The sequence below is a fragment of the Loxodonta africana genome, chromosome 3 (genome assembly GCF_030014295.1).
Source record: "Loxodonta africana isolate mLoxAfr1 chromosome 3, mLoxAfr1.hap2, whole genome shotgun sequence".
Taxonomy (NCBI): Eukaryota; Metazoa; Chordata; class Mammalia; order Proboscidea; family Elephantidae; genus Loxodonta; species Loxodonta africana.
Genome location: NC_087344.1, coordinates 45,262,360 through 45,281,745, shown reverse-complemented (window position 1 = coordinate 45,281,745; position 19,386 = coordinate 45,262,360). Strand labels below are relative to the sequence as shown.

The 19,386-nt window shown below is 38.2% G+C and overlaps 1 protein-coding gene across 5 annotated transcripts in view; it reads right to left on the bottom strand.

Moving 5' to 3' along the window:
* The window catches only part of LOC100662395 (6-phosphogluconate dehydrogenase, decarboxylating), a 216,956-nt gene that overhangs the window by 135,447 nt on the left and 62,123 nt on the right, over positions 1–19,386 (bottom strand). For all 5 annotated transcript variants that reach the window (XM_064281262.1, XM_064281260.1, XM_064281263.1 and 2 more), the window contains exons 10-13: positions 16,211–16,286; positions 15,165–15,243; positions 14,315–14,457; positions 10,349–10,482 (exon numbers count right to left, since the gene is read on the bottom strand). In XM_064281262.1, the coding sequence (XP_064137332.1) occupies positions 10,349–10,482; positions 14,315–14,457; positions 15,165–15,243; positions 16,211–16,286 (432 nt within the window). The remainder of the gene's footprint in view (positions 1–10,348; positions 10,483–14,314; positions 14,458–15,164; positions 15,244–16,210; positions 16,287–19,386) is intronic.

Genomic DNA, 19,386 nt, shown 5'->3' with positions numbered 1-19,386 from the left:
GAAGTGACAAATTACAAATCACTTGCTGAATGCATATGTCAGAAATTTAAGAATGCAAACATGCTTCTCTGTATTTGGGATAGAGAGAAGTAACTGATGACTCACTTGTTCAATAATTATATATGACCCCATTACATGACAAGCCTTATTCTAGGCAACTACAGGTGTGTCAGGGAACAAAATTCTTGCTTTCATAAAACTTGTATTTTAGGAAAGAGACCAAGATAGTCCATTTCAGTCAGTAAGTCAAGTACACAGAATGTCAGACAGTGATTAAGTACTCTGGAGAAAACAAAGCAAGGAGGGGGAGATACAGTACAGGTGGAGGGGGAGGTGAGGGAACAGACTGAAGAGGGATTGTTAGGACTGACCTCAATGGCAAGGTTATATGCGAGCAGAGACAAAGGAAGAGTGAGAGCTGCCATGAGGGTATGGGGAAAACAGGCAGGAAAGTGCCTGGCAGTTTCCAGGAACACCAGAGTGACCAGCACAGTGTGTTGGAGGATCATGAATGAGTGTGGCAGGAGATGACAACGGAACAATGTGCTAAGTGCCTGAAGCAACACAGTCACAGGTGGCTAGAAGATGGGTGAGCCAGGGAGGGCTACCCAGAGTAAGTGATGTCCACAGAAATGAATGAAGGGCAAGTAGGAGCTGAATAGGTACAGACCGGAGGAGAAGGGAGTACCACAAAGGGGATGAGCAAAGGCCAAGGCAGGAGAAAATGCTAGTCATGGAGACAAAATTAGAAAGTCAGATGATGGTGATGATGATGAAGATGATAGTGGTGGTGGTATTAGTAGTGATTAACGATGAAAAGTCTTACATTCACAAAATATTTTCATGTATGTTTCATTCAAGAGGCTACTACTATAAAAAGCCTCTGTGATTCCAAAACAATTATAGACATGGAAAAAAATGTGAATAATGTAATACAATAAAGCCTAAGGTGTCTGGCATTTAGTTTTCTGGAACTCTTGGGGTTTCAGAACAATTCTATAATTGGATATCACCTAAAAACAAAATTCAAAAAAACACACCAGAGGCAAGAGAGCATTTTAAAAAGCCAAGAATAAAGACTCAAAAGGCAGCAGCTATAAAAGCAAAGGAGTGCAGGGCAGGAGAAAAAGAGTAAAGTAAGATAGAAAAAGAAAAGGAAAAAAAAGAAGAACTAGCAAAGTCACACAAACAGCAAAACTGATAAAAGTTAGGAATGGCATGGACACTGGTAAGGTGGGTAGAGATGTCAAGGTGGCCACATACAAGACACTCTCATAAAAGAAAAGAGCCAGTTACAAAGTGGGAAGAGCTAGAACAAGTCCACCGTGGGCATGGGAAGGAGGACAAAAAACACTTAAATTGGTCCTCAGCACACACAGGCTGAAACAGCTACCTGACTGGTACCTCTGCACAGTAGGAATCCTCAGAGAGAAGTGATTAGTATGCAACTGTACATGCCATTCCAAAGCTAACTGCCATGTTAAAGGGCAGCAACCACGATAATCCAAACAACTTTGGCAAGGAGTTTGAAGGCTGGGAAAGTAAGTGCTCCTGGTGCCAAGTGGTGTGCAACAGTGTATCTATAAAGTACCACAGCAGTCATGTACCAACGGTAACTCAGCAGTATTACATGCTCCTGCATGTGACCTTAAAAGAGTAACTGTAAGACAAAGCTGACAGCATAACCTACATGGTTGAAGACTCATTAAAAACAGCTAGGTAGCACCCTTTACAATCTCAGACTGATGATGTTGAAACAGGGCTTTGAACTGGTGGCATTTCCACCCCAGATATTTTGAATCAGAATCTACATTTTAACAAGACTCCCAGGCAATTCTTATGTATAACACATTTTGAGAACCACTGCTCCACTAGTGGTTCTCAGAATTGGCCTCTAACCAGCAGCATTAGCATCGCCTGGGAACTTGCTAGAAATGTAAATTTTCAGCAGGGGTTTGAACTAAATGAACCAGTTCGAAGCTCTGCTGTCAATGCAAAGGAACAGGACAATAGGATGCACCGGACCAAGCATGATCTCCTGGACTAGTGCTGATTCAGTGTGGCCCACAAACCCGTTACTTACGGAGTACAAACCAACCTGAGACACTTAAAATACTTTTTTTTCCTGGCTACCTTCAGAAAAAGCTCATTTAGGAGCAAAGAAAAGTTCATTTAGGAGCAAAGGCTTATCTGGCCACATGGGGCATCTGCAAAACTTGCTCTAAGGAAGCGAAGTTACTGTAGACAGTAACTAGAGGAATCCTCTTACCATTCTGCTGCCAACTCTAATGTGACCTGTCTAATTTTACTGACAACCTAGAGGGTAAATCAGAATATGAACTCTGGGGAAAAGAGATTTACTGAGTAAGTTGACTAACGTACTACAGCAGACTTTTACTATTCATTAGAGCTTCAAGGTGCAATTTTTATGTTGTCTAGAAAGCTATTTAAGAAAACCCTGAGGAAAATCCAGAGAAAATGATAATTGAATGTCACAGTAAAATTTCAGTGCTAGCAGAAACCTAGAAGACTACTTATTCCAGAATCATTCTAGAGATAAGGAAACTGAGGACTAGAGAAGCTAACCAATTAACCTGAGGCCACACTACTCCCTAAGCCAGTTCTAGAACTGGGTTTCCTGACTCTTAGTGCAGTGTTCTTTCTTCAAATAAGGAAGAATCTAACAGGCCACAGCTCACCATAAATAACGAAAATGTGAAGGATATTCTTTCTTCAAGCAGGAATAACAAATTTAGTAGAAATAAAACAGAGGTGCAGGCAGGTGTGGCATGCTGATGTCCCAAGGTTATAACACTGCACCCAACCCACTCTAGAAGCCTAACAACATAAGATTATACTGAAATGGGGATTCAAGCATCTACACATAAAAACAACAACAAAAAACTACACTTAAAAAAAAAAAAATCCAAAAAAGAGTGATATTGAGAATTTTTTTTTAAGCTCCACGAAATGCTGCGTCAGTCATCATTCACCCTTTGGTCTCATATCATGTATGTCTCCATCTCTAGCTGTATGTACAGCTCTGGTTAATTAATTATGTTCACGTGATTAAACACAATTAAATATTTTTTTAAACTGTGCTTTAAGGTGAAAGTTTATAGAACAAATTAGTTTCTCACTCCCCAAAATTTATACACAAATTGTTTCATTACATTGGTTTCAATCCCCACAATGTATCAGCCCTCTCCCTTTTCTCCCCAGGTTCCCTGTGTCCATTTTTCCTGTCCCTTCTTGCCTTCTTGTCTTTGTTTTTGGGCAGGTGTTGCCCATTTGATCTCGTATGCTTGACTGAATTAAGAAGCACATTCCTTACATGTGTTATTGTTTTATAGGCCTAATCTTTGGCTGAAAGGCTGACTTTGGGAGTGGCTTCAGTTCTGGGTTAGCAGGGTATCCTGGGGACCACAGTCTTGGGGGTTCCTCCAGTCTCTGTCAGCCTATTAAGTCTGGTTTTTTTTGCAAATTTGAATTTTGTTCTACATTTTTCTCGTACTCTGTCTGGGACCCTCTATTGTGATCCCTATCAGAGCAAGTCAGTGGTGGTAGCCAGGCAACATCTAGTTCTTCTGGGCTCAGACTGGTAGAGGCTGTGGTTCCTGTGGTCCATTAGCCCTTCGGACTAATATTCTCCTTGTGTCTTTGGCTTCCTTCATTCTTCTTTGCTCCAGGCTATACGGGACCAACGGAAGTATCTTAGATGGTTGTTCGTAAGCTTTTAAAATCCCAGACACTACTCATTAACATAGGATGTAGAAATTTCCTTTTATGAACTACGTTGTCAGTTGACCTAGATGCTCCTCAAGAACCATGGTCCCCAGCCCCCCGCCCCAGTAACTCAGGCCCTCAAGGTGTTTGGATGTGTCTAAGAAGCTTCTAAGACTGTGCCCACTTTGCACTCTATTATATATTTGAATGTATTATGTACACGCTGTACATAGTATGTGTGTTAAAAATGTTCATAGTCTGACCTGTATACGTACCTGGGTATACTTCTATATACCCTCCTTCCCTTGTCCAGCATATGTATCTGCTTCTAAGTTATTTTTTGTTTTTACTGTTGTTATAAGGTTGTATATGCTACAGTATTTACTGTGGCTGCCTCTTTTTTTTTTCCTTATGTTCCTCTAAGTGTTTTCCTTTGCCTTGGTCAATTCATGCTGACTTCCCCTATACTGTGTATTGTCTTTCCCTTCACCAAAGTTAACACTTGTCTACTGTCTAGTTAGTAGTGATTTCCCCTCACCTTCCTTGCAACCATCGAAGATTGCTTCTTTCTGTGTGTAAATCTTTTCTTGGGGTTTCTATAATAGTGGTCTCATACAATATTTGTTCTTTTGTGATTGACTTATTTTACTCAGCATGATGCCCTTCAGGTTCATCCATGTTGTGAGATGTTTCAAGGATTTGCACTGTTCTTTATCGTTGCATCGTAATCCGTTGTATGTAAGTACCATAATTTGTTTATCCATTCATTTCCTGATGGGCACTTAGGTTGTTTCCATCTTTTTGCTACTGTGAATAATGCTGCAATGAACATGAGTATGTATGTCTGTCTGTGTGATGCCTCTTATTTCTCTAGGATATATTCCTAGGAGTGGATTGCTGGATCATACAGTATTTCTATTTGTGGCTTTTTAAAGAAACACCGTTATCGTTTTCCATAGTGGTTATACCATTTTACATTCCCACAAGCAGTGTTACAAGAGTTCCAATCTCCCCACAACCTCGTCAGCATTTGTTTTCTGAATTTTGGCTCAGTGCCATTCTTGCCGGGGTGAGATGGTATCTCATTGTGATTTTGATTTGCCATCTCTCTAATGGCTAATGGGAGCCCCAGTAGCACAGTGGATAAGCTTTCAGCTGCTAACCAAGAGGTCGGCAGTTCAAATCCACCAGCTGCTCCTTGGAAACCTTACCTATGGGGCAGTTCTACTCCATCCTATAGGGTCCCTATGATTTAGAATACTCGATGGCAATGGGTTTGGTTTTTCTTTTTGTTTAATGGCTAATTATCGCGAGTATCTTTTCATGTATTTGTTGGCTGCCTGAATGTCCTCTTTGGTGAAGAATCTGTTCATGTCCTTTGCCCGCTTTGTGACTGGGTTCCTTGTCTTTTTATTGTTGAGTTGTTGAAGTTTTCTGTGTATCTTAAAGATTAAACCTTTATCAGGTATGTCTTCACCAAAGATTTTTTCCCAGTCTGTAGGTTCTCTTTTTACTCTCTTGGAAAAGTCTTTTGATGAGCCTATATTTAATTTTTAGGGGGTTCCAGTTATCTAGTTTATCTTCTGGAGTTTGTGCATTTTCAGCTATGCTTGGTACTCTATTTATGCCATAAACTATGGCCCCTAGCATTGTCCCTCTGTTTTCTTTCATGAACTTCATAGTTTTAAGCGTTATACTTAGGTCTTTGATCCAGCTAGGTTTAAATCTGTGTGTATGGGGTAAGGTTTCATTTTTCCTGTTTCATTTTTCTGCAAATGGATATATCCAGTTTTGCCAGCACCATTTGCCGAAGAGACTATCTCTTCCCCATTTAATGGACTTTGACACTTTATTGAAGATAAGGTGTCCATTTGTTTGTGTGCCTGTCGTTGTACCAGTACCAGGCTGTTCCGGTAGTATGAGGCCTCCCACTTTGTTCTTCCTTTTCAGTAATGTTTTACTTATCCAGGGGTTCTTTCCTTTCCATATAAAGTTGGTGATTGGTTTCTCAGTCTCATTAAAAGATGTTGTTGGAACTTGGATCGAGATTGCATTGTATCTATAGATTGCTTTCGGTAGTATTGACATTTTCGCAATGTTAAGTCTTTCTATCCATGAGCACGGTATGTTTTTCCATTTATGAAGATCTTTTTTGGTTTCTTGCAATAGTGTTTTATTGTCTTCTTTGAGTAAGTCTTTTACGTCCCTAGTTAGGTTCATTTCTAAATATTTTATCTTTTGGGGAGCTACTATAAATGGTAATGTTTTCCTATTTCCTTTTCAGAGTTCTCTTTGTTAGCGCAGAGGAATCCAACTGATTTTTGTATGTTGACATTGTACCCCGCCACATTGCTTAATCTATTAGTTCCAGTAGCTTTCTTGTGGATTCTCTATGTATAGTATCATATCATCTGCGGATAGTGATAGTTTTACTTCTTCCTTACCAATCTGGGTGCACTTTACTTCCTTTTCTCATCTTGCTGCTCTAACTAGTAAATCTCTTCTCGATTATTCAGTCAAGGAGGCAGAGAAATCCACAAGTCAGAAATATTTTCATGGAAACAAATACAGTTTAAGTTATGATACTTAAAAGGTTAGGTGCTTACTACATAGAACATTCCTGAAGCCATCAGGATAGCCAAGGTTTTACTGTACTGAACACAGCACGCTTCGTAAGTGAGTTCCAAGTGTGGTACACTTGGGCTGCCTAGTACAGCACTTGCCCTTGCCTGCTTCTGTAATGGAGATGTGGGGGTATTTATAGTCTAAGCCTAAGCAGTGGCACTCACAGTACTGACTTTGATGCCAGACTAATAAACAAACCCCAGAGCCACTACACAGCAGCTGTAGCTGCAAATTTAACACCTTATCAGACAGGAATACAAAATCAAGGGATTAGACATTTATTTCATCTCAGTTTGAGCTGTGGCTAAAAACCGAGAGGTCTGTAGGGGGCTTAAAATATTTATGACGTGGTAACATGGGTCTCTTACGTATGGAAATAGTCTATTTAGCAGCAATACCCTGTGTAAAAAAGTAGTCTTCTACCTACTGATAGTCTTTTTTTTTTAAGTCAAAAATAGAGAAGCAAAGGGAACTAAAAGGTCAGGAAAATTAATTAACCTCCTCTATTGCTGTTTTCCATTACATTTTTCTCTTGCAATGAGGTCTCAGGAATGCAACTCCTTCACTCTCAGCAATGAAAAAACAGTCCAAAGATTAGAAATTCTCAAACACTTCTATTGGACAACCACTGCCTTGCACTGTGGCAGCAAGTCGTTATCTGCCAGCAGCATTAAAATGGAGGAGGTCTGCCCGAATGGAATTCTCACCATTCACAAAATAAGCATAGAACTAAGGCACTTACGCCTCAGTGAACCACTGTGCTGCATTAAGAACTCAAGATGCAGTACAAAATATGAAGAAGCTGTTTTCTCTCTATAACAAAACTACGGAAAATGGAAGATTTAATTTATGTTGCTTAAAGGGGAATTAAAACAGAGGAATTTATTTTCTAATTAAAACGATACAGTTTTTTGGGGGGGGGTGGGTAGTAGGAAGATTAAAGGGAACCAGGGGGAGGGTTCCCTGAATAATGAGAGAGTTATTCCCTGGAAACTATTTGGAAGACACTGAGCGACCTAATTCTTAAGAAAGTCTGCTTAATGTCTTGACTCCTAGCACTCCATATTATTTTCAGCTGGTCTCATTTGGCAGTTAGGAAGAATTTTCTCCTTTACACCAAGATGTACGTCAAAGGGAAGTTTAATCTTATCTGTACAGTAAAAAATAATAATAATAAGAAGAAGAATCAAATAGTAAGATTCAAAATCCCCAAACAAAAAGAACATTTTATACTAAATTCTCAGTAAGTGGAAGACCTTACTTTTTCTTCCACAGAGCCCCAATATCCCTATACTGACTCTGAATACAAACCTGCATGGCAACTTTATCATTGATGCAAATCATAATATAAATAAAAATAAAGCCCTATAGCATAGGGCTTCACTAAGAAATAAAATTTCAAGGTCAACTTTACCAACAGCAGAAATTACATTTCAGTTTGCAGCTTTTAATGAAAATATATTTCACTCCCTCTCCCTTTCCCTTCTAAGAACTTCATCCACTTCCCACTAATGTGGTCTGAAGGAGGAAATAAAATTATAAGCACACAACCTTGCTTGCTGAAAGTGAAGAGGACTTGAAGTACTTACTGATGAAGATCAAAGACTACAGCCTACAGTAGGGAGTATACCTCAACATAAAACAAAAATCCTCCCAACTGGACCAATAAGCAACATCATGATAAATAGAGAAAAGACTGAAGTTGTCAAGAATTTCATTTTATTTGGATCCACCATCAACACCCATGGACGCAGCAGTCAAGAAATCAGACTTACTGCATTGTGCAAATCTGCTAAAAAAAAAACCAAAAAAAAAAAAAGACCTCTTTAAAGTGTTAAAAAGCAACAATGTTACTTTGAGGACTAAGGAGAAGCTGACCCAAGCCATGGAATTTTCAGTTGCCTCATGTGCATGCAAAAGCTGGACAGTGAATAAAGGAGACTGAAGAACTGATGCCTTTGAATTACAGTGTTGGCAAAGAATACTGAATATACTATGGACTGCCAGAAGAATGAACAATTATGTCTCAGGAGAAGTACAAGCAGAAGTGAGGATGGCAAGACTTCATCTCACGTACTTTGGACATGTTATCAGGAGGGACCAGTCCCCGGAGAAGGACAACATACTTGGTAAAGGAGAGGGTCAGTGAAAAACAGGAAGACCTTCAATGAGATGGACTGATACAGTGGCTGCAACGATGTGCTCAAGCATAACAATGATTGTGAGGATGGCCCAAGACCAGGCAGTGTTTCATTCTGCTGTACACAGGGTCGTTATGAGTCGGAACCAACTTGATGGCACCTAACAACAACAACAAAGCATATCATTTTAGAAGTGAACAAAATGTCAAAGAAAAAGGTAGGCTGATGGAAGGGAAGGTAAAAGTTAAGACAGAAAAAGCAGAGGCCCATTTTTCATATAAAATCTTTTTTGGCTTCACTTGAAAACTAAAATGAAAGCATCTGACATCTTCAATTATCAAGTTTAATTCACTTTCAGTGGTGAAAAGGCTCAGCGTGCCTTTTCAATTATTAATTTGTCAAAGTGTGTCACTGTTCTCCATCATCCTTGAGTGGGGAATGCTGATTGCAGTGTGAAGAAGACCAATAGCTGAGACCATGACTATAACTTCTCAGCTCCTTGCAAAGTATCTTTGTCTCCTGCTTCCCCTACTGTAGCACTCTTGGACACAAAAGCCAAAGGTATGAATCAAAGTATCTTCCTGGAAGTGCCAAGTAGGCAAAGAAAAAATTATTTGCTTCAAAGCAGCTGATGCTGTCACAGTCATCTGATGAATGGCAGGATTCCAGTGCAGCTTGTCTCTGCACCGCAGGTGAAAAGTGTTTGCTCTCTTTGCAGTATTGAGGGGGAAGGAAGAGCCTATGGGTCTGAAAGCTTTGCTCCACCTAAATTTCATATTCATGGAGAAGAGACAAGGTAGTACCTGACAGAGCCAGGAACCGGATGGAAAAAACCTCAAGCAGCAAAGCCAAGTGCCCTGAGCAGGTGACCTGCACATGAGCAAGCGTCACACTCACAGCACAGCACAATGACCCAGTGGCCCCATTAGCATCGGCAGAGGAGACAGTCCTTTCACTGCAAGAATCGTAGGGCTTCAAGGCTTCCTATGAACTTCCAGAGATAAAATTGCAGGTGTATCTGAATAAACCTGATACAGCCTGTCAAATGTTCAAGCTTTCTTTTAACTACACCCTGTCCTCACTTATTGTTAGGTTAGGTTCCAAAGACCAGGTTTTTATGTGAAACTGGCGTTATGTGAAAATGGAGGGTGATCACATCAGATCACAAAATGGAGGATTACTGTAACATATAATGGCCAAATTACATTATTACATAACTGCCAAACCACTGAGAATCATGGCCCAGCGAAGTTCACACATAACCTTAACCATCACAGCCAGCATTACTCTAGCCTTGCACTTCAGCGTTCATGTGCAAAACAGTCAGATAGCAGGTTTTTAACTATTGTCGTAAATGCAAAATGTCAGAAAATGAGATAGTCGGTAAGTGAGGAGGTGTATTTATTTTAATAACAGAAGCATGGGTCTATAAAGAATTCCATCTTCAAATAAAACTAAATGTTTCCAACTAATTATTTAGCTTCCAACTAAATCTCCAACTAAACAATTTCGCTGTGACCTATAAACTACTCCAGAACTAAGGGGTTTATCTACTCATCAGTTACTTTGCATAACTAACCTATAACTTGTTCATGCAACTCCCCCATCGCTGCCTGGGCACGTCAGATGTTAAGCATTCTTGTGAAAAGAAATTAATTATCTTAGAAAAAAGTAATTATCTTAACTAAAAAAAAAAAAAAAAATTATCTTACAGGGTGGCAAATTCCATTTTCAGGACAATTCTAAGAGTCAGAAAATTCTTCCATATGCTGAGCCAAATCTCAGTGATTTTCAATCCTAGTTCTGCCTTCTGGAGCTAATAGAACACCTTGCATCCAATCTGAGCGATCACTTACCTTTAAGCGCTCGATGGCTTCCTCTCCTCCAGGTGTAGACATGATCCTCTCCTGAATACTGGTCACAGATGTTAAGCCCACCTGACTATTGAGTGAGCAGGAAGATGGAGATGAAGTAAGCGACCCGATGGATGCTGTGGAAAAATTGCCAGGGCGTTGATTCTCAGAGGCTAGCAAATACCTATGTTTATTGTTCTGAAAATCTTTCAGATCTGGGAGATAGAAGAAGGGAAGGCAGAAGAAGTGGAAAAGGGGGAAAGGAGCAGAGGGATAAAAAAAGACAGGAAGGAACACCAGTGTAAGAAAGAATAGCATTAAAGCGCTAAGACAAAGACATGTTATAACACAAAGACAAGGTATAATTGTTCAAGATGGCAGTTCTGAAACATGTCTGTCTTTAATACTGTATTCTAGAGGTTAAGAACCACTTCTGAATTTAGAAACTAAAAAATTCCAGTGTAGGTTAACATGGTGATAGCTGGAGCCTCCAAGGATAGTCTTTAGGCATTCTTCCTAAACAGCCATCTAAAAAAAGCCATACTACATTCCTTCTATTGCTCCACGTCTATGGGGTCTTCAGATTTACACTAGTCTTACATTCCAATGGTTTGTAACAGTAAGGAAAAAAAGGTGATCACTTCTTAAAATCAATAATAATCCCTATCAGCCAGGCCCGGTGTTTTATGGTATTCAGCAAAAATTTCCAAGAAAACACTAGTATTAAAACAAAATTCTGAGCACTTAGTACAGTGTCCACTGTACTGCAACATTTCAACATGCCAAGAAGAATGTTTTAAGCACGCCTTCAATAAAAAGGAGAGATATTTGTAGACGTGATAGAATTTTTGTATAAGTCCTGATTAAAACCTCAGGGCCAACTGATTTCTTCAACAGGGAAGCAAACTAATGAATTTTGGTGTAATTTACATTCATCTATCAAAACAAGCAACATTTACAGCTGATTCTTTAAGCCTAACAGTATGACCAAGAGTCATTAATAAGCCTGGCTCTCCACTATAAAATGTAAGTTCTAGGGATAGACTTGCATGGAATAAAGTCTCTACTGGAACTGTAAATTTTGCTTTTAGAATTAGTTTTGGTAAAAGAACCACAAACAAACAAATCTCATTAACTTGCTGCTTATACTTGCCTTCACAGGTCATCCTTCACAAATTGGCACCAGAGGAAAACCATAGGTATTGGTGTGTTACTATTTTAAAATTAGCTCATTTTTAAATTTGAGAAAAACCTACACTGCTTAAAATTCATATCAAAACTACGTTTTCCTTAAGGGATATAATATGAACCGATACAAACGGAGGCAATAAAATATTGTTAGCTCTCTCTGAGTCTACTCATCTGTACTATTTAATCAAAGCCAATTCCTGAAGCCCCTTAAAACCAGTGGTTGCTTCAAGACAGTTTGAAAACTACCATCTGCAAATACAGAACATAGGAAAACAAGCAAAGAGGTGTGTTTTAAAAGGGGCTAGGGTCTGGAGCAAAAAATAAGCCACCAGGAGATGGCAGCAAGGTGGGGAAGAATAGAATAGATGGCAATTAAAAGGTCCAGTGGACACATGCAAGCCCTAATAAGAATTAAGAGTAGTAGACAGACACAGATATTCAGAACTAGTCAGGGCTGCTTTCCTGCAGAATTAAAACTGAATCATGCATGGTTGTTTGGGAGATGCCATGGCTGCTCAAAAGAGTTAGGCAACAAGCTGGTAGCAACACTTTGAGCACAAAAGCAAGAATAAGATGGCATCTTTTCCACACCAGTATTGTTCAGCTTTGGAAATCTCAGACAGAGCTGTTCCAGTCCAAGAGCCATTTCTGTATTAGGACATTATACTGCCATCAGGGCTTACCCTCATCACAGCACCCAGGTCTATGTTTGGCTTCCCCTATGCATTGCCTCATTGTCTGCCAAGCCTCATTATATGCCCTACTGTAGAAATAAACAGAAATCTAAAAATTAACAACAATTTCAAGATTCTTCATTTCTTCTAATAGTTGCTTCATAATAACCTAACAAGTTGTTTTAAAAGGGCAAGAAATTATTTTCTCACCAACTTAATGATACAGATGAAAAGAATAATAATGTATGATCCTTTATAAAATATGCCCAATTTCATGCACACATCTGGATAACAAACTTTAAAAATCTGGTTTATAATTTATGAAAAGGAAAAAAAATGTTTATTTAACCATTGAATAAGCTGAGGTCCAAGATATGGAAGAATCCAACTTAGCAAAGCACAGGTGGGTGCCAACCCAACAAGTACAAAGCTACATCATACGTAGTTTGGCAGGCTTAAAATTGATTGCTTTTAACTATATACACCCACCAAGGCTAAATTAAAAGAATTTTTCTATTAAGTAATTAGTCCCTGAAGGGAGCAACTCGAGCCAAAAAAGTGTTAGTGTAGAAAGGATTCAAAGCAAGGGCTCTGAGTTGAACTTCCTAACCCAACCACACAGAAACCCTGGGATCTTAGGCAATCTAATCACTCCTGGCCACAATGTCCTCATTGGTAAAATGCCATAATAGAAACTTTTTCAGAGTCACTGAAAGGATTAAATGAGATAATGTATTTAAGGTGTCTAGAAACAGCCTGGTACATTGTAAATGCTCAATAAATGCTAGCTGCTATCATCACTGTCATCACTGCCGTCATCATTATCATTATCATCTGCGACTTTGGATTTAGTTTAATCACATGGGAGGAAAACTGGAGTAGAAAGAGCAAGAAATTCTTAAGTGTCTTGACTTTATTCAAGCCACAAACCAAAACTCAGCAGACTGCTTTGCTAAATGGAGAAAGGCAAAAATAGGATCATTTCTGATTCTACTGTATGCTCCGTCTGGGATTTCCCTGTAAGGATTGCTGGCATGCAAAGCTCATTTTAAGGCTGATCCAGCAGAGGCAGATTAGCAAGTCAGAGTACTGGGGATGACCAATACACGGAATACACACATTTGCCTCCACTTCCAGAGTAATCATCGATCAATGGATCAACTGAAGGTAAGCAGGGGGGAAAATACAAGAAGGGTCAAAGTTCAGGTTCAGCAGCGATACAGATAGGGAACAGAGCAGTATTTGGCATTGGGAGAAAGATGAAAAAATTCACACTTGAACATATTTTCATTTTTACAAATTGTATTTACATAAACTCTGGAACTAGTAAGGAAGAACAATTAAACTAGAAGAGGGTCTTAAAAATCTTATGAGTTCAAAGAATATAATCTTAATTTTATACTCAAAAAATAAAAAAATGCTTTATTAAATAAATCCATATTCTACCACATTCAATTCTGCCTGAATAATCTATTTTACTCACTTGAGAACTTTTGATTAAACATTATGCATGCAGATCACTGAGGTTAAAAATGCATTTTCACACAATGTTCTAAAACAACACTCTCTGGAAGTCTAATTCTTGAACTTGATAGGAACTGGATTTTTTCCCCTTTATATGCTTACAGAGGAGGGGGCATCCAATCATTTTGTGGGAGAGGGGCTATTCAAAGGTGAATCTTATCTGAAAGTAGAATCAAATGAGGGGTTTGTTACACGTATTGTACTGCTACTATTCTAATCCAGAGAAACCCATGACACAAAATCGAAAATTTCAGGTGATATTTTTATAAGTGATTAATTTCTCAGTGAGAATAAGTTTAACATTCCAAATAAACATCACTGGTGATCTAAAAGAGGTTTCTAACAAAGCTCCAAGTAGTGATATATTCATATTTTAAAAACTCATTTCATGATTTCAATGAGTAGCTTGGCAGATACTACATAAAGGAATTCTAAGATAATTTTCACCGGGTTTTTTAAGAAAAGGAACTTTTCACTACCATCTAGCTTCATTGGGTCCCAAAATTTCTCAAGTTTCTTTTAAATGTAAGAACTCGGAAGAGGAAAGGATTAGATTTTCTGTTGATGCTAATCCACTTACTATCAATAATATCTCCCAGCCCCTGAGCACGAAGAAGGTCCTTCAGTCGTGTCACCTCCTCCTTTAATTCACGAACCAGTTTGGCATTGGGGTCCTCGTTGATAACAGCATTGCATTTAATTTGTTTTGCACGATCAGCATATCTAGATTCAAAAAGAAAATTTCCTTTTTGCCATTCCTCATACTCTCCATTCCTAAGTAACATACCATTAAATTATAAATCAAACATCCTGAGCATTTACATGTCTTATGAGCCTGGATAACAATATATTTGTCAAAAGCTGTAAAGTACCTTATAAAGAAGGAGGAAAGAGGCTCAGACGAATTTAAGTCATTTGCCCAAGATCATTCAAACCCACTATATCAAAAGCACCTTTAATGGGAGAAGGGTAGAAAGTTCCAGATTAAAGTAACGGAATCCACTCATATATAGAAATCTTTGATTAATGAACATTCTGCAAGTAATATTTCTTTTAATGCTACATGTAGTCATAATTGTATTACTTTTTACTACTTGAGCATTTCTATAACGACAAACAGTACAAGAAGGGGAGATGTTTTATACAAATGACTATGACAGGAAACTTCATTCTAAAAGTTATCCAAAAATCTTACTTGAGCAATTCTAACATTTTCTATAAAAAAGTTTCTGCCTTTCCCAATGAAACTGAAGACCACAAACAAATTCTATTATAAGAATCCCTTTTTTCTCACATTTTCCCTCTTATGAGAGAGATCAATCATTATTTACATAAACAACTATCCATACAGCATAAGAAAAGCCATGGTTAACCAAATGATATATGATGGCACGGTGTCCTATTTACCTATCAAGATCAACAAAGAGTACCTTAGAGTGCTCAAAGTTTCATCATAGTTGATATCTGCTGGGCTCAGAGCAGCAACCATTGCAGTCCGGGAATTGCCACCTGAAAACATGAATCACAATGACCTCAAATCACTCACTTTAGAAATTACAATCTTATTGAATGTGTCAAATTTGACAGCACAAACAATCTCAGATCTAAGATTTATTCAAAAGTCAATAAATTTCTTGAATGTCCTCATGCCAAGTGCTGTTCTACTCAAATCCTAGTGTCTAGATCTACTGTGCCCAATTCTTCACCTCCCACCCTCTCTTAAATCTATTCCAATCAAGATTTCAGCCCCTCCACTCCACCAAAAATGCTCTTAGAAAGTCACTGGTGGTGTTAATAAGCCCTATAGTCCATTCTTGGCCTCTTCCATCAGTGAGGATCAGACTGGTAATTATTTGACACAGCTAATCGCTCCCTCCCTTCTTCTTGATGAGAAGCAGAAAAAGAGGCTCAAGGAATAATAAATGAAAGGCAGTGATATGAAGGTCTGAACACATGTAAGAAGGAGTAAACCAAAACAAAACCAAGCCCGCTGCTGTCGAGTTGATTCTAACTCAGTAACCCTGTAGGGCAGAGTAGAACTGCCCCATAGGGTTCCCAGAAGCGGCTGGCAGATCTGAACTGCCAACCTTTTGGTTAGCAGCTGAGCTCTTAATTACTGTGCTGCCAAGGCTCCAAGGAGTTAAGGGTTAGTGATGTCTGATCATGTGCACTTCAAAGGAGCATGGGGTTTTGAAAGAGGAAAGAGCAGGCGTGGGGAATGAGGAAGATAGCTAGCCTACACCACATGTCCTAAAGTAGAGAAGATATGGGAGAAAACCCTGATATAAAGGTGAGCGACTAGTTTAAATCAAGAGTAAAAAGGAAAATAGGAAACACTCAAACTAATAACAAGGATCTAGAGATCAGTCTTTTCCAAATGAGATATACAAAACTAACCACAGAAGATAATGGTAAACAGCTTTAAAAGATAACTACAAAGTGAATTTTTACCAGTGGTTAGATCAAACAAACATACCTAGATTTTCCCGAAGGAGCCAAGTAAGTACAGAATCCCTGTATGGAATAAAATCAGTTTTCTTCTTCTTCTTACTCTATGAAAGAGAAAGAAATGGCCTTAGCTTTTTTGGGGGGGGGGTTCACATGAAAGGCAAACAAGTCTAAAATTCCCAAGCAAATCAAATTACAGTAGACCCTGTCAATGTTCAATTTAACATTCACAGTTTCAATTCTTCACAATACCCAAAGCTCATGAAATAAATTTTTTAACATTTTATTTTGAAAAATTTATAACATCTATAACAGCTGAGAGTGGTATAATGAGCTATCACACACTCATCACGTAGCCTTAACCATTATGTTTTGCCAATTATCTTTCCATTATCCCCCACTTTTTTATACTTTTTTCTTCCTGAACCATTTTGAAATAAAATGTAAACATAATGTTCTATTACTCCTAAACATTTCAACAGATAGGGCTTTCTCTTACAGAGTCACAGTGCAATGACCAAATTCAGGAAATTTTTATCAGTACAATATTATCCTGTCCTTATAATGTCTTTTATAACTGTTAGTGATTTAAAGCAAATCCAACATTTCGCCTATAAATATTTTTCTAACGGAGGAGGACTTAAAAAAAAAAAAAACCAAAATCACAAGACCTTATATACTTAACAAAATTAACACTAATTCCTTAATATCATCTAATATCCAGTCCTTCAAACAATAATTTTCATTTTTGCAGAGGGACAAATTTCCTGTGGATTCCACATTAGGTACATAGGAGCAAGTCAGCTAATAAATTTACTTGGCCAAATCCCCAAATCAGCAAGTGGGTTGTTGCGCATTTAGTAACTCTTGTTCAGTAATGCGCTAGTTTTCTTTGAAAATAAATTATGCCCAAAATAAATCCAACCATTAGAATTAGGGCTAAAAGTGAGAAGGTCTAAGAAAGTGATATGATTTGCTAATCTGGAGATTTGTAAAGATTCCAAGACAAATTTTCTGTATACATCAAGGGTCTATTTGTACTGTTTTCTCCGTAACCTTTCTCATTACCAGAGTATCAAGCAAAAAGCACTTAATGCAAAGTCAGTGCTGGGATGGATAAAATAATATTCTCTAAAAGTAAAACTGCAAATGCTTTGCAGATCAAAGAAAAAAAAAAAAAAAAAAGCCAAACCCACTGCTGTCAAGTTGATTCTGACTCATAGTGACCCTATAGGACAGAGTAGAACTGCCCCATATGGTTTCCAAGGAGCACCTGGGGGATTCGAACTGCTGACCTCTTGGTTAGCAGCTGTAGCTCTTAACCACTACGCCATGCTGAAAAACCTGTTTGCTGACTGCTGTGTTGTGATGCTTTAAGAAGCCACTAAGTTGGAAAAGGATAGCGATACGGCCGTACAACATAAAGAATGTAATCAATGTCATTGCATTGTCAATGTAGAAACCGTTGTATTGGCAAACATTTTAGTGTATGTATTTTCACAATAATGGAAAAAAAGAAATCACTAAGGGAAAGCCAGGGCTCACTGATAAACAGCTCCTCAGCATTCAGCAGTTTTATAACACATTCCTGGCAAAATCTAAGGCTAAACTAAAGATGACCTACTTCTTAGAAAAATACAGGCATTCCAAAAAGGAGTGATAAGTGATTGATGTCTGGTTTATTGAGGAGGAGATAGTGACGGAGTGGGCAAGTGGCACTTTAATTCCATCTTTCATGAAAAATATCCCCTCCATCCCATTACACGTTCCCCCCATCCAACACACAAGTACCACCAATTAGAAAGTCATTTCCAATAGCGGGTTCTATTTTTAAATTGCACAGACCTCTAGGGAGAATTAAGCGTATCAGTCATTCACATCTTAGTGGGACTAACTTTCATTCCACTACAAAATCCTTGAGGCCTGGGACCTCAGTTTGCCCTTTGTTAGCACTGAAGATACGGAAAGAATTAAAGCGTGGCAGTTACAATGACTGCAAACACCAACCCAAACCCGTTGCCATCGAGTCGAGTCCGACTCATAGCGACCCTACAGGACAAGGTAGAACTGTCCCACAGAGTTTCCAAGGAGCACCTGGTGGATTTGAACTGCTGACTCTTTGGTTAGCAGCCACAGCACTTAACTACTATACCACCAGGATTTCCGACTGCAAATAGTACTATAAAAATAAGCAATGTGGGTTTGCCAAAATGTTGTTATCATTTCTGTCAATTAGACTAAACTATGAAGGAGTAGCTAAGTGAAGGAACATAAATAGAACTTCAACACTTTCCATCTGAAAATACTCCAGGGTAACAGCCATTTCTTTCCCATTTGCTCTCCTATGGACTCAGTTTCATCTGTTCTCACATCCATACATTTTTTGAAAATAAAAACTTCAGCAGTTACATAAAAAGCTTTACTTAGATCATTTACCTCTCTAAAAAGAAAGACTGTTAAGTGTGGATGGTAATAATCCAGTTTCTCTCCCCAATGGAAATAACAATATATCTTAATTCACCAAAATTATGCCCATGCTTGTTACCAAAAACTAAAATTTATTTCTGATTGGTTAGAGTTATGACATAAATGCAAAGTACTAAACTACATTTTACGAAACTAATTATAAAAAATCAGTTGTGAATTATTATGGCATAGAGCAATATGAGAAATATATAAATACTCTGTAAACTTTTCCTGTGGTTGAAATGAGTGTTAAAAGAAGAACAAGTGTGACAGGGCAAGTCAGTCTTCGTGAGGGTTCTGGGACCCGGATTAGATATTTAAAGAATGTTTACACATGTATAACACCAAATAGCAGAAAGATTTCTGAATCTAAGGCAGCTCTCTCCAACAAGCTGAGAAAAACAGAAAAAGGCCATTACTTGCTATTTTTGTAGAAGCAGACAACATAGACAAACTCTGTTATCTGAAAACATGACTATAAAATATTTCAATACAAATTACTGCCTATATCCTCTATTTTACTCATGTGATTCAGAATAAACTGTTAGGCACTCAAAATATTATTTGTTAAGTATTAATAAATTTTAGAGTATTTGTATAGGAAAATACTTGGAAGAGAAAAAATCAGTAGAATTCGGGTTAAAAAAGGATACAGGTAACATGTTTCCTAGATACAGTTGGAATTTTAACTTGACTCTACAGCTTTCAGATTATCTACAATATATATAATCAAAGAGT